Source organism: Buceros rhinoceros, unplaced genomic scaffold (genome assembly GCF_000710305.1).
Source record: "Buceros rhinoceros silvestris isolate BGI_N320 unplaced genomic scaffold, ASM71030v1 scaffold6981, whole genome shotgun sequence".
Taxonomy (NCBI): Eukaryota; Metazoa; Chordata; class Aves; order Bucerotiformes; family Bucerotidae; genus Buceros; species Buceros rhinoceros.
This window is the reverse complement of record NW_010393576.1, coordinates 1-13,154: the sequence shown is the minus strand read 5'-3', so window position 1 is coordinate 13,154 and position 13,154 is coordinate 1. Positions and strand designations below refer to the sequence as shown.

Genomic DNA, 13,154 nt, shown 5'->3' with positions numbered 1-13,154 from the left:
CAGTGGGCGTAAGCAGTAGCCCGTGGCGGCAGCCAGGCACTCCAGCGTTCGGGTCAGGGTCAGTAATGGTACCCTGTCCTGGATGACTGCTGCGTTAAATGGCATGGTGTCAAACCTTTTAGATCATCTGACACAAACACTCAAATTTTAAAGTGTGCCTTTGTTTATTATTGAAAGTTGAGCTATTAATACAGCTTCCAAGACAATTGACAAAGAACAACTACATGACAAAAAACCTAATTATACTGTGAAAATGACTGTCGAATACAAAGAGCATAGAAAATGTGTGATGGTTTCTTTCATTATATTTAAATACCTGATTGTGAGTTGAAAATGTACTGCCTTTTTTTACCTCTCAAAGTTGGCAGCATCTTTTGGTTTTTGACTGGTGTTTTCTATTCCCAGACTCTTCTTTTATAACTTTGCCTAGCTCTTATCATTTGGGTTGATATTGATATTCCAAGTGTAGCTTGGCTTTTATTGAGGTTTAGATAATTTGAACTTGAAATGGTTCAGCTTTTTCTCAGAACAAGGGTAAGAGAAAGTACACTACTGAGGAGTGTTTTTAACGCATGCTAAAATCTGGCCATCTTTATTTGGAAAAGTGATAGCATCCTCCCCTCCCCCAAGCTGGGACAAGGAATTGAGATTTATCAAATGGCTTTTGTGGGAGGATGTGCTTTTTGCTGTTTCTGTGAAAAAGAAATCTGCTCAAATCTGGCCAAATTATAAGCCTTTTAAAAAATAAGTTTGCACACGCTCAAAAATTCCTGAAACTTGAGATTCCTGGAGACTGTGTGAATATAGCATGGCTCATCCATGCAGGGAGAGGTGGTGCATCCCCATCATAACTGTGTCATAGCAGCTGACACAAAGTCTCAGGTCAGTATGGAGCCAAATAGGTCTGAAAAACAAGAACCTCTCAAGTACATTGCTAATGGCATGGCAGCTGGCTTTTTGTTGCTGCTGTTGTTGTTGCTGTTTTTGTGAAGAAAGTGAAATAGGAAAAAGAAAACAACCTGGTGAAGTAACCTAAAAAAAAAAAAGAAAAAAAGCTTAATTCGCATGAGATAAAAGACTGAAGAGATACCTCCATGATCAGCTTTTTGTGTGCTAAAGGAAACAGAGCTCAGTCGCTGAAAACCAGAAGTTTAAAATGTGTTAGGAAGGCAGTGTAATGGTGTGTCTGCCCGGTGGGACCATCCAGCTTCCATTCCGTTTGATTCACAACTGGTTACGGCTGCTTTGAAATCTGGCTTTGCCTAACTTTACGAGTTCTTGACTTGAAATCTTAGCAGTAAAGTAACTATTTTCTTTGCATAAAACATGCATTTATGAGCAGGATGTTTCCTGGAGTATGACTATACAGAATGTATTTTAGTGGAAACCATTATCTTAGCGCATCTGCAATAGAAAAACCGAGGGAGATGAATGTGTATTAAAATTGAAAGGAACTTAAGAATTATGATTAACCAACTAATTAAACTTTACTTAAGTTTCTTATTCTTTCTCTGGTGGCACAGCTGGAGGGAAGATGGAGTCCTTTACCACTGCTGGGCTAGTATAGATTCATGGCTCGTGATTGTAGCCTAGGTAGTCTTTCTCTGTACTCCTGATCTTTGCACAGTTTTTGCTTTTAGAATAACAAGCCAGATTCCTAGGATATTCATGTTCTTTTAGGCAGTGTGTGAAAGGCAACGTAGATAACGCACATACAGCTCATTTTGGTGCAAACTTTTGAAAATTTCTCTTTCAGCTTTTTGACAGGATAAAGTTATTCTGGATGCCTGCAAAGCATCAGCCAGATTTTATTTATCTGAGGCATGTTCCTCTTAGAAAGGTCCATCTCTTCACTGTAATTCAGCTGAGCTGTCTTGTGCTTCTGTGGATTATAAAGGTTTCAAGAGCTGCCATTGTCTTTCCTATGATGGTATGAAATACTTTTTATTTCCTCTTAAAATCCCTTTCCTGTATGCTTGTAAGAGAAACAGAAGAAAAAAATTAATTGTGGGCAGGTAATTACAATATTGGTTTGAGTCAATGTTTGGGGACAATTCACACTGAATTACTTAAGGAAAAATCACTCAATCCTCTGTTTTGAGTCTAGGTTGCACCTTGTTTATATGTGTGCATAGTTCAGCTGTATATTCTCTCAGGGAAAATTCTTAAAAAAAATACCAAAATGTATTTGATGTTTTAATTTAAGCAGTAGTGCTTAATCATTTTACAGAAAGAACATTCACTCATTAAGGAAGGTTGTACATTCACTGAGGAACTTTAGTGAACTTCAGTTTTGTGTCTTGCTGGAAATAAAAGAAAAATCTATTCTACTGCTTAAGTGATGTCCCTCCAGTTATTTCACTATTTGAAAATAAAAGCTATGTACTGACCTCAGTGATCGTTAAATGCTTCAAGCCATACTTCATCTGAACAAAGGAAGACCAACTGTTGGCCTACCCAAATTGAAGGACAAAATTCTAGCTGTAAATGGCAGTCACTTTTGAAAGCATTCCTCTACGAGCATATTTGTCAGTTTTACTCGCTTAATTACCTAATTCTTTGAATTTATATCTTTACAGGTCCTAGCTTTGGTGTTTGTCCGAAAACTTATGGATTTCTTTTTCACTAAGCGGGAGCTCAGTTGGTTAGATGATTTGATGCCTGAGAGCAAGAAAAAGAAACTGGAAGATGCAGAGAAAGAGGTTAGTCATGGTTTCAGGTTTTTTTTGTGTGTAGCTCATCAGTTTCTCCTTCAGACGTTTAGGGAAAATTCTGTAAATAAGCCATATTCCGTGCAACAGGCAGACTTGTTAATGGTATCCAAAGTGTAATATTGTCATATTTTACATAAGTCCTTTTAAGGTTACAAATCTAATAGGTGTAGGTGGGGATGTCATATGTTATATGACAGTATGGCAGCATAAGAATCTACATCTAGCAGAATCTACAGCGCTCCCGGGGATTGCTCCTGAGACCCACCCAGATGATATGCCGGGATGAACCTGTCTGTAGGAAGGCTCTCAGGGCCTGGGATACTTTGATGCTGCATGGGACTAGTCTCATCCCTGCTGGAGATGCTGCAGAATTTAAGGAGCGTGGCATGTCCCAGCTACATATGAGCCATATGCAGGTCACATGCCATCACCCTGTGCCCTCACCACTCAGCAGTGTCGTAACCCTGTGCAGTAGCCCTATTACACTCTGGGCCAGCCTTTTCTGTGCAGAAACATCTTACTTACACTTTCTAATGAAAAGGTCAGTGACACTGCTTATGCCATTGACCAAATCCTTGGACTTCTACTTATAGCCTGTGGCACTACTACCCAGATAACTGTTTCAGATCTGGACGACTCCTCTCCTTTGAAAGAATACACGTTTCAGATAATTTCTTACAAACTTGATACAGGACAGATTCTTACACATTTCCATTCAGAACATTCCCGTATTTTGGCAGTGGAACACTGATCTTTCAGATAGTAGCTTTCTAACCAGTTTTGCATCTATTTGATAGTACTTTCATCTAGCTTGCTTGTTTGAATACCATATAAAACTGGGGGAATATAAAGAAACTTTATGAGTGAGGGATGGAGGCCTTCATCCCTTGTCCCTGATATCAGCCACCTGCTCGGTGTCAACTGTTAGGGAACCTCAGTACTGGGCCCAAATAAATGAGCAACAGGTCTCCATGGAGAAACACTAACTGCAGGAGCAGTAGGTAGAATATGTTGATGTCAAGGTATTTTAAATGGGAGTCATCTGCCCTGTGTCAGCTTACATAGAGCATCGATGTGCTGTGGTGGCACTGGCAGGTGAAGGTGCAAATGATGCCATGTGGTGTTGGCAGGCTCTGGTCAATTCTAGGCAGGAGTGCTCTGGGGACAGTTGTGCATGCAACCTCTAAGATGCCCTGCAGACCTCTGCAAAGCCTGGGACCCATGAGACATAACCTTATGGTGGTACAAGGGTGCTGCAAAAACTAGACAATGGGAGTGGATAAATCAACAATTCATCCTTAGGGATGATCTGAGATGTTAGCTGAGACCAGTGAAATGGTGTGTGTAAGGATTCCCTTTGGTAAGGCTATTTGCAGAAATAGGACATGAGCTAATAATTTGAACATGTAACTATGCAAACTAGATTTTGCCTTTAAGATTCTTTTGTGAACTTTGACAACTCACTGCCTTAGCTGTAATCTGAGAAACTATGCTTTCTTTGACACATTCAAGATACTTTCATAGAATACGTTTTGGGGAAAAGATTTTACCTAGGTGATAAACATCGTGATGATTATTTACTATTTAGTATGTGCCTGTAAAACTGCCAGGCTGAAGTTAAAATATGTGAGTCATTGTTTTCCCCTTGAATTCAGTCAGACCAGGGAGTTGTTTCATCGCAGAATCTGTTCTCACCACAATTCGGAGTAACCAGAAGTAACCAAGGTAGCTTACTTCTTGTGAGTCTGGTTTTTGGAAAGAGTTCCTTGTTATCCTTATGTTTTGGTTCTATGTCACTTTGCTTCCCATGCTTGATAGGATGGCATCAGAAAACAAAACAGGGAAAATCTACTGGTGTTACTTTATTTCATTCACTGTCTATTTTGAGAGATTATTTTTACATATTTTGGCATTTCTAAATATTTGGAGCTATTATTAAAACTGTTCAACTGTCAAAAACTTATGAAGCTGCGAAGCCTGGAAATGACAAAATTAACTAGTAATAGAACTTCTGACATGTAGCCCAAGGAATTAATTGGAGAGTTGCTATCACACGGCTTTTAAAAATAGAAGTATTCTACCCACAAGGATATTCAGAAATATAGTTGACAAGACCTGAAACTTACTTGATTGGATCCTAATTTCATCACTTAAGTTGTTTTTATATTTTTAGGCCAAGTTTTTCTAAGGCTTTGTACATTTATACATACCTTCTCCTCACACACCTCCTTTGGAAGCCATTGATGTTAAACAATTAAGTCTTTCTGAAACAGGCATGAACAAAATTACTTCTCCCATTTGGAAAAAAATATGCCGTGACTTTTAAAAATAGATGTAATAGTAAAACATAGAAGAAACAAATTTGTGCAGAGGACTTAATTCAATTATTTTGGGGTATTGTACTGCCTCTTCTAGCTAGTACCAATTTATGAGTGTGTGCAGTGCCCACGGGCTTTTGGGTGATCTGCCAGAAAATGGTAAGCTCTCTTTCTGGGAGACCCAACTCACGCTTTCAAACAGGCACCAGGGTAAACTGTTACAAAGCCATCTAATAAAGAAAAGAAAGATGTGGAGGTCTGTGGGTGTCTGTTTTGCTCATACACACAAAGCGTAACAGTTTAGGGCAGGATTTGAGGCACATTAACCTCCTGGCTCGGATTTTCCTGACCTAACAGGTGGAAGCTTTGAGAATCCTCCTGTGGAACCCTGAACCGATGTCTGAAAGACAAAGACCTGTTTTCCTTTGTTCTCGCAGGCAGGACATGGTGCTTGAGGGGTGTTGGTTTGCTTTCTCCTCCCCCTAAGACAGATTTTATAAAAGATTTTTGGTAGCTATGTATCCTAGTTCTGTTCACTTCCTGTTACTCATAGAAGTTTTTTTTTTTCTTGTACAATTGAAAACTGATTTTGATGTCTTGTTTTACTACCTTTCACTGCAATAAAACTTATCAGTGTTAAAACTGTGTGCAAACTTAAATTTCACTACCCTAATTTTTGCATGTTAACATTGCAATGTATATAACCTGTAACGCATATTTAAAATTCACCGTACAGTTGCTCACTCAGTGTTGCTAACTAATTTTTCTCTTTCTCTATTGTTACAAAAGTGTCTCCTCTATTTGAACTGAAAAATAACATTAAGTGAAGATGCATTTTTTTAAAATAGAGGGATTCAATTGTCAAATACTTGATTTAAAAGAGTTGAGAAGTATCTTAAAGAACTTCAAATAAATATTTAAGGAAAAGGGGAAAAAGTACATAAATTTCACTTTTCACAATGTTGTATTCTGTCTCACGTCTAAATTCCTTCCTTGTAGGAAGAACAAAGTATGTTAGCAATGGAAGAGGAAGGGACTGTTCAGTTACCACTAGAAGGACATTACAGGTAAAATATACCTTTCCTCTTTTAGGTGAGTTGCAATTAAACAAAATAAACACAATACTTATTCTTAATGCTTGCTGAATATTAGGAGGATGTTTGTCTGGCAGTAGAGTACAGATAGGTGAATTGAACCATCTAAATGCAGCATTTAGCAAGGTCAGCCGTTTGCTAGTCTTACCACGTGATCTCACAGTCCTCAGGAAAAGGATGTACTGGCTGAAGTCTTCTCTTGGCCAGGACTGCAGGATCAGGCTGGTCATAATGAACCTTGGCTTCTGGCATGCACAGTGAGAAAGGAAGATGTAGACCAGGTCAAACCCTTCACCTGGATGCTAGCAGGGAGCCAGGAAAGGTTTTCAACAGACTCCAGAAAATCTAGGTCCTTACAGTATTACATTTTAAAACATCCTAATTAAGATCCTATCTATGTGAGATAATAAGTGAATCAAGAGTGGTCCAGGATAGGTAAGGTTTGAAGGGCTGGCACAACTTAAAAGCATGAAAACCTGTTATAGATAGTAAAAATACATGTGGCCAGCCCATAAGGACTTACTCTCATTTAGTTTTCAGAAAGTAAGTACTTAATAAAGATTGGAAATACCTGGTGCTAGTAACCTCTGCATTAATGCGAGTTCATAGAACTCTTTCTCAAGTGGCCTCCTCTCATATTTTAACACAAAGTTACCCCAGTGTCTCCTAAGGCAAATAACTGTGTCTGTGAGAAATCCCAGCCTATTTCTTACTTTTGATTCGTCACGCTTCTAATGGTCTGTTCTTCCTTTGTTTATACCTTTTTGTTCTTTTATTAGCAATACTTAATTTATCTTGAGGTATGACCTGTATTGATCCACAGTGTGTTTACTAGGTAGCTAATACCTGACTTTCTGTACTGTAAGGGTCACAGTTCTACAGCTAAAAAGAAGAGTCAGGACATTGGTTGATAAAGTTGTTCCCCAAACTACTGTGAAGACAGGTTTACTGAATGTCATGCCACATGTAAACCACGAAGTCAGGAATAATGTACAGGCAGGCACTTAAAACATTTAAGACTTTATTGTTCTTAGGTGTATAAATACGTATTTGGAGTAGTAAAGCTAAGGGCTTACAATGGCTACACAGTGCTGCTTAAAGCTACTGATTAGCTTGTTTAATTGGGGCATTTTTATTAGATTTCTTAAATCTTTGATTTGGTCAAGGTTTTTGATTGCTTTTAAATTGTTCTAAAAGCAGGTGGAGTTTCAGAGCATAAGTACTCTGAGAACTGTTACGAGCTCTTGTTTACGAGGATTCTTGTTTAATCAAGCTATGCCACATGCCTGCTGTAAGATCTTGGGCAGTATTTAATTTCATAGTTCATTTTTCTTTATTAGTTGGAAGTGACGGAGTGTATTTTATTGATGTTTCTGTGATTAATTGCTGATGGAGGAGGAAAATACTGAAAAAGTGCTAAGAAGTTTTAAGACAATATTTGTTCAAGATTTATGAAGTTTAACATTAATTTCTTAATTTACATTGAACTTTATTGTCATCACTATCACTTTTCAAGGAATTTTGTAGAGATAATAAGTGACAAAGACTGGTTGCTCATTGTTTTATTGTGTGTTTACTTTTTTCTTGCCTAGAGATGACCCATCTGTGATAAACATTTCTGATGAGATGGCAAAAACTGCTGTGTGGAAGACATTGTTGATATCCTCAGAGAATACAAAAGATAAAGAGTCAAGCTTTCCTTCTAAAAGGTTTTAATTTTTTTTACCATATTATACTTCATATATTGGTGTCAAACCAATATTAGAATATTTTGCTAGGGATTAGAAAGATTTCTAGCAATATTGCAGTTTTATTTCTTGAGGTTTCCTTCTATTTATGTCCTGTCATAATATTCTGAGCTCAAAAGACAGATTCACCACTGAAAAAATAAAAACCACAAATATTTGCATGCTACTTATTTATGCTGCAGTGCAAAATGCAGCTGAGCATGCCTGATGCTCGTGTAATGAACCACCAGCCTACACCTGGATACGGCATAACATCTGTTCTGTTTGTTTTGCTTGCTTTTGTTCTTTCCTCTTGAAAAAGAAGTGGTCATCACTGCCCTGGAAATACCTATATGGAGAACCTAGTGCTCATGCAATCTACTCATAACTGGAGTGAAATAATTTTAAGATTGCATCACTTCATTTTTCTGCCTACTTCAGTTGTACTCAAAACTGTTAAATACTTTTTAGTCCAGACAAATGTAAAATGAACCAATGATGTTTTATCTGTGCTAGTTATTACAGGAATAAGAAAATTATAAATACAAGCCCAGTGTGATTGTAAGAAAGGTTTTCCTTTGTTTCCATAAATTTTAAGTTCAACTACTTCCTACTTAATTGTTTCATATCACATTTTTGTTATAAGCTCCCCTTTCTAATCACTCTAGAAGCTGATTCCCCAAAGGTAAGGCTCAACCTATTCCTTGATTTTATCTTCCAATGCAATATGGTGTCACCTAGGAACCCAAATGACTGGACTTTGTGTAGTTTTTGGGGAGACAATGAAATTTTAAATAGGAATGTAAAATGTCTTCATTAAAGTCCTTAATATTAAAATTTGAAACTTATAGTGTATTAAAAATAGAAACTGTAAATGTCGCATGTTTAAATTTCACATTGAATTTATTCCTGGAGTTATTTTTCATTAATTCTTTGACTTTAAAAAAATAGAAATAAAATAAATATATAATAGATATATAATAGATAAAATATAAAATCATATTGTCCCCATTTCTAAATCTAGTTTTTAAAACAAAACCCATATTTGAAACAGCTGGTCATTCTTTTATGGTGAAAATATGCAGAAAAAGGTTTGTAGTGAAATGCTTTTTAAAATTTTGTCACCCCAAAATAGCACGCTGCCTTTCAGTGTTGTCCCTTTCCCTAAACAGCATAAACAAGATGAACAGCTGATGATGAAAGAATCTTCATTTCAGACACCCATGGAGCAGCCCACTAATGTGGTCGTTTTAATGCTGTTTCACTGACAGCCAGAGTAGCAGTGTAGTTCTGGTGTGCCACCCATCCTGCTCGTGGGCTGGAAAGGATCCTGTCACAGGACATCAGCGTGGCGCATGGGAGAAGGACGCACAGTAGGGTTTCCTTACCTTATGTGCCTCTGCTGCCCAGGCCGTGAAAGCTGGAGAAAGAGCAGAAACTGATGTGGTACATTGACAGCCACTGGGTGTGCAGCAGGGGTATTACTCTTCTGGTCAATGTTGCTTTCTTTGATGGTATGATAGATTATGTACACGTGTACTGTTTTTACCCGAAATTTTTGAAGATCCTTTGAGTAAAAAGCATCCACATTGAATGTGGCTCAGACAACATCAGTAAAAATTGATTTGGCCTTTCCACTGCAGTAAAATAGAAACTCATTTTCTAATGAACTCCTTTTCAATCTGTTCTCGTGTCTTTGCTTATGAAAACAAAGACTCAGGCGAAAAGGAACTAAGCAGTCACAAGGTTTATGGCTTTAGGTATGAGTGTCCTGTTGTAAAGGAACAACCTCTTAAGGAATCTGAAATCCTGCTTTTACGTGTGTTCGTGTCAGGTTCGCAGACAGAAGAAGATTCAAAGACCTTTAAACCAGGCAGGCTTGCTTTTTGATAAGCAAAACCATAGACAACATTAATTTAAAATCATATTAGAGACAGAGCTAAAGAAACTCTATATCCCTAAATTCATGAATCATTACATGAAGATGTAATTTAATCCAAGGCAAGTACTGAGGAAACAGCTTGGAATGGTAGCAGTTGTGAGGATAATCTTTGCAAATGCTCAAGATCACCAGTATTACAGAGGCACAATTCCCTTCAGTGAAGAGTATTTTACTGTAGGGGAAAATAACCCGCATTCTGAAATGAATTGTACTGATGCCTTTTGAAGTTCAGCTACAGAAGTGCTTAGTACTCCTTTTCCTGTTGTCAGGTCTGTCTTATACTAATATCCCCAAGTATTATTAAATGGGGATAAATTATGATACTGTACTATGATTTCATGTAATGGCTTTTATGTAAATCACAGATTAACAACATAGGGTGATTTCTGGAATACATAACACCTGTAAGTTCTTTGTACTCATTAAATACTGAGTTGACTTGGCCAATGAAAGACCAGCCAATCATAAACTGAGATCATCTCCAAAGAGAGATTTTAGGCAAGAAAGGGTTTATACAAACGACTTCTCAGCCTGGTGCATGGATAATATCCATCACGAGCTCTGCACTGCCCCTGGCTCTGTGAAGTAATATAGGGTGTGACATTTCTTGCGTCCCAGACTCACAACAGTATTTAGGTGTCTAAAGAGAGAACTTAAATGAGATTTACTTAGCCAGCTGCTGCTTAACCACAGAGGCACCTGAACTTCATAATTTTCCAACATCATTAACTTTTCATTATTAAAATTCTTAGGAACCTAAAGGCCTGCTATTGAGCCTGTCTTGGTAGAACAAGACCCGTAACATAGCCCTCTTTGGTACATGGAATGGAAACGTTCCTCTCTCTTTGCTTATAATATTATGGCCTTCATACAGCAATTTCAAAACATATGCAGAAGAGCTATGTATAGAAGGTAGTCCTAGCTGGTCTTCTGAAGTATTGGAGAAAGAGGGATCTGTCACTTTGTAGATGGTATGGTAGAGTTCCCTTCTCTGCCTGAAGATATGCAAATGCCGCATCCCACACCTTCCTTCTTGTTAAGACTCCTCCCTTGGTAGGGAGGAAAAGAGACCCAAGTCCCTTACAGATCCACCAGTTGCATGTTTGACTGGTAAAAGACTGGACTCGTCCTTTTTCTTTCTTTCTCCTCCAAATTCCTCAAGGCATTAAAGCCCACATCTGCAGGAGATGCTCAGAGATGTGAATCCTAAATAGGAGGAGGACCTTTCTGCTCTCACAGAGGCACCTAAAACATGGAAATGTAGACTGTAAGGCACACACCACATCCTCACTGTTTGCTTTTACTAAGCACAGGTAACTCTCTGCCTGCTGTACTGCTGCACTTTAAATTCACCCCCCAGGAATTTGTTTGCATACCCTTTGTGTGCAGAAAGTGTAACGTACCCAATTCTATCACTGTTCTACAGAAGGTGACAGATTTGGCAGTTGAAGTGGCAGAAGTTGGTATTCTTTAGCTATTTCCATTAACACCTCTGGAAGCTGCCACAGGCACAGAAGTAAGCTTTGGCTGAATTTTATCCTTAAAGCAATTTTTATGTGAAGAAAAATGTCAGATGATTGTAAAACTGTGCATGAATCACCTTAAGAATTTGAGAATTGATCTTGCTTTCTTTAAGCCTTGTGTAACTCAGCCTATTTCTCATTCATTCTAGTTAAGGAATTATTCCCATGAAACCTGGTAGGTTATGTGCTTGATACAGGTTTGTTCTCAGAACCATCTTTTTTTTTAGATCCCATGCCACTCTGTTGAAGGCTTGATGTGCCTGTGTTGTGGAAGCCTCTTTGCGTTTTCATAGTGTGATTGAAACTCATTGCAAGAACATGACTTTTTATTTATTTATGCTGTTGTAAATTAGGACCCTCTTCAGAAAAAAACCCATCTGCTTTGCACATATATTGCTTTCTGTAGGCAAATCAAGTGTTTTAACTGGGAAAAAGCTGAATCCAAATTTGAACTCTGCCTCAGAGTTCTTAGTGACATGGCTTTCGTTTGATCTTTCAGGTTTTTTTTTTTTAAAGTTATTTCCATATAACATATACATGAGGAAGTATGTATTAAGCTGCAAATGGGGGATATTGTCACTCCCCCCCTGCCTTCCCCTGCTCTTCCCAATCCAGACTGAAAGATAAATATTACAGTTGGAAATTGGCTTGCACTGTTCTAGTTCAGAAACATTCCTTCTAAATGTACATTAAGCAGCAGAATGTATTTTAAAGAAAATAAATGCTTATTGTGACCTCATTGTGCCATTTCAGAAACGCTGGTTTTTGTCTGAGAACTGTACCATTACCATTATTTAAAAGTTGTATTTGCCCCCCAAAAAGAAAAGGGGAAAAAGAAAAAAAGGAAGAAAACCCAAGTAGCTCTCTTCGCTTGCATGCTGGCTGACTTGTCTGTCTGTACATCATAAGTTCTCTACCTACCTCATCACGAAAATGCTGGCTGATGTCTCCTGCACCATTCAGCACAGAAACGTCCACTTGCTTCCCAGTTTGTGCTATGCAGCATGAGAAATTAATTAAAATATCAGTGCAATATTGTTTTTCAGGTAGATTATTAATATATATGATAGTGCTGCTGTAACTCTTTTTTTCCCCCTTCTTTTCCTAGTGCTGAAATCAGGAAAGAGAAGAAAGCTGACTCAGGGAAAGGTGTTGACCGGGAGACTTGTCTATGACTTGTTCTTCAATTAATTTTTTTACAAAGGAGTGAAAGGAGTGCCACAACCACTAAATATAAATGATTTGACCTTGTAACTTTTGTCTTTCATCTCAAACTAGCACAGGTAATATAGTGCAATATTCGTCTCATTTCACCTTGTCTACCTGTCTACGTTGTCTAGTATCTGTGTAAAAGTCTGCAGTAGCCAATGCAAAAAATCTTCACGTTCTTTGCTGATATTGGCCATTTCTCAGTATTCGTATCATAAATGTAACAAGAAAAGTTTCTTTCAAATTCAACTTTCCTGTTAATAGGTTTGTACTGTATTTTGCTACCTTTTCTGTGTGAGAATACTTAATAATCTTCATTCAAGATGAATTTGAAAACACTTGTTCCAATTTTTTTTTAAAATTGCCTAACTCGAGTGATTTCAGAAGACTCAAACCAACTAGCAAACATTACAGAAGTTTTTAAAGTAACAACTGCTTTGACCCTGTGAACCCCGTGAAAGGATAATCCTTTCCTCCTCAAGCTGTCCTCCTGAAGTCACAGATTACTCTTGCACTGAGGATTTCAGGGTCAGATTCTGTATTTGTGAAGTTTTCCTTGATTTAATACGGTGTATTTAATATTCAAATTTGTATGTAACTGGAATAGTCATATATATATATATAAAT

General features: G+C 37.8%; 1 protein-coding gene across 1 annotated transcript in view; it reads left to right on the top strand.

Annotated features, from left to right (window-relative positions):
* LOC104501137 (sodium-driven chloride bicarbonate exchanger-like) overlaps positions 1–12,493 on the top strand; it is a 24,829-nt gene extending 12,336 nt beyond the window's left edge. Inside the window, exons 8-12 of the mRNA XM_010144896.1 lie at positions 1,757–1,930; positions 2,580–2,702; positions 6,032–6,099; positions 7,719–7,835; positions 12,427–12,493. Of these exons, the coding sequence (XP_010143198.1) occupies positions 1,757–1,930; positions 2,580–2,702; positions 6,032–6,099; positions 7,719–7,835; positions 12,427–12,493 (549 nt within the window). The remainder of the gene's footprint in view (positions 1–1,756; positions 1,931–2,579; positions 2,703–6,031; positions 6,100–7,718; positions 7,836–12,426) is intronic.
* The last annotated feature ends 661 nt before the right edge of the window (positions 12,494–13,154 follow it).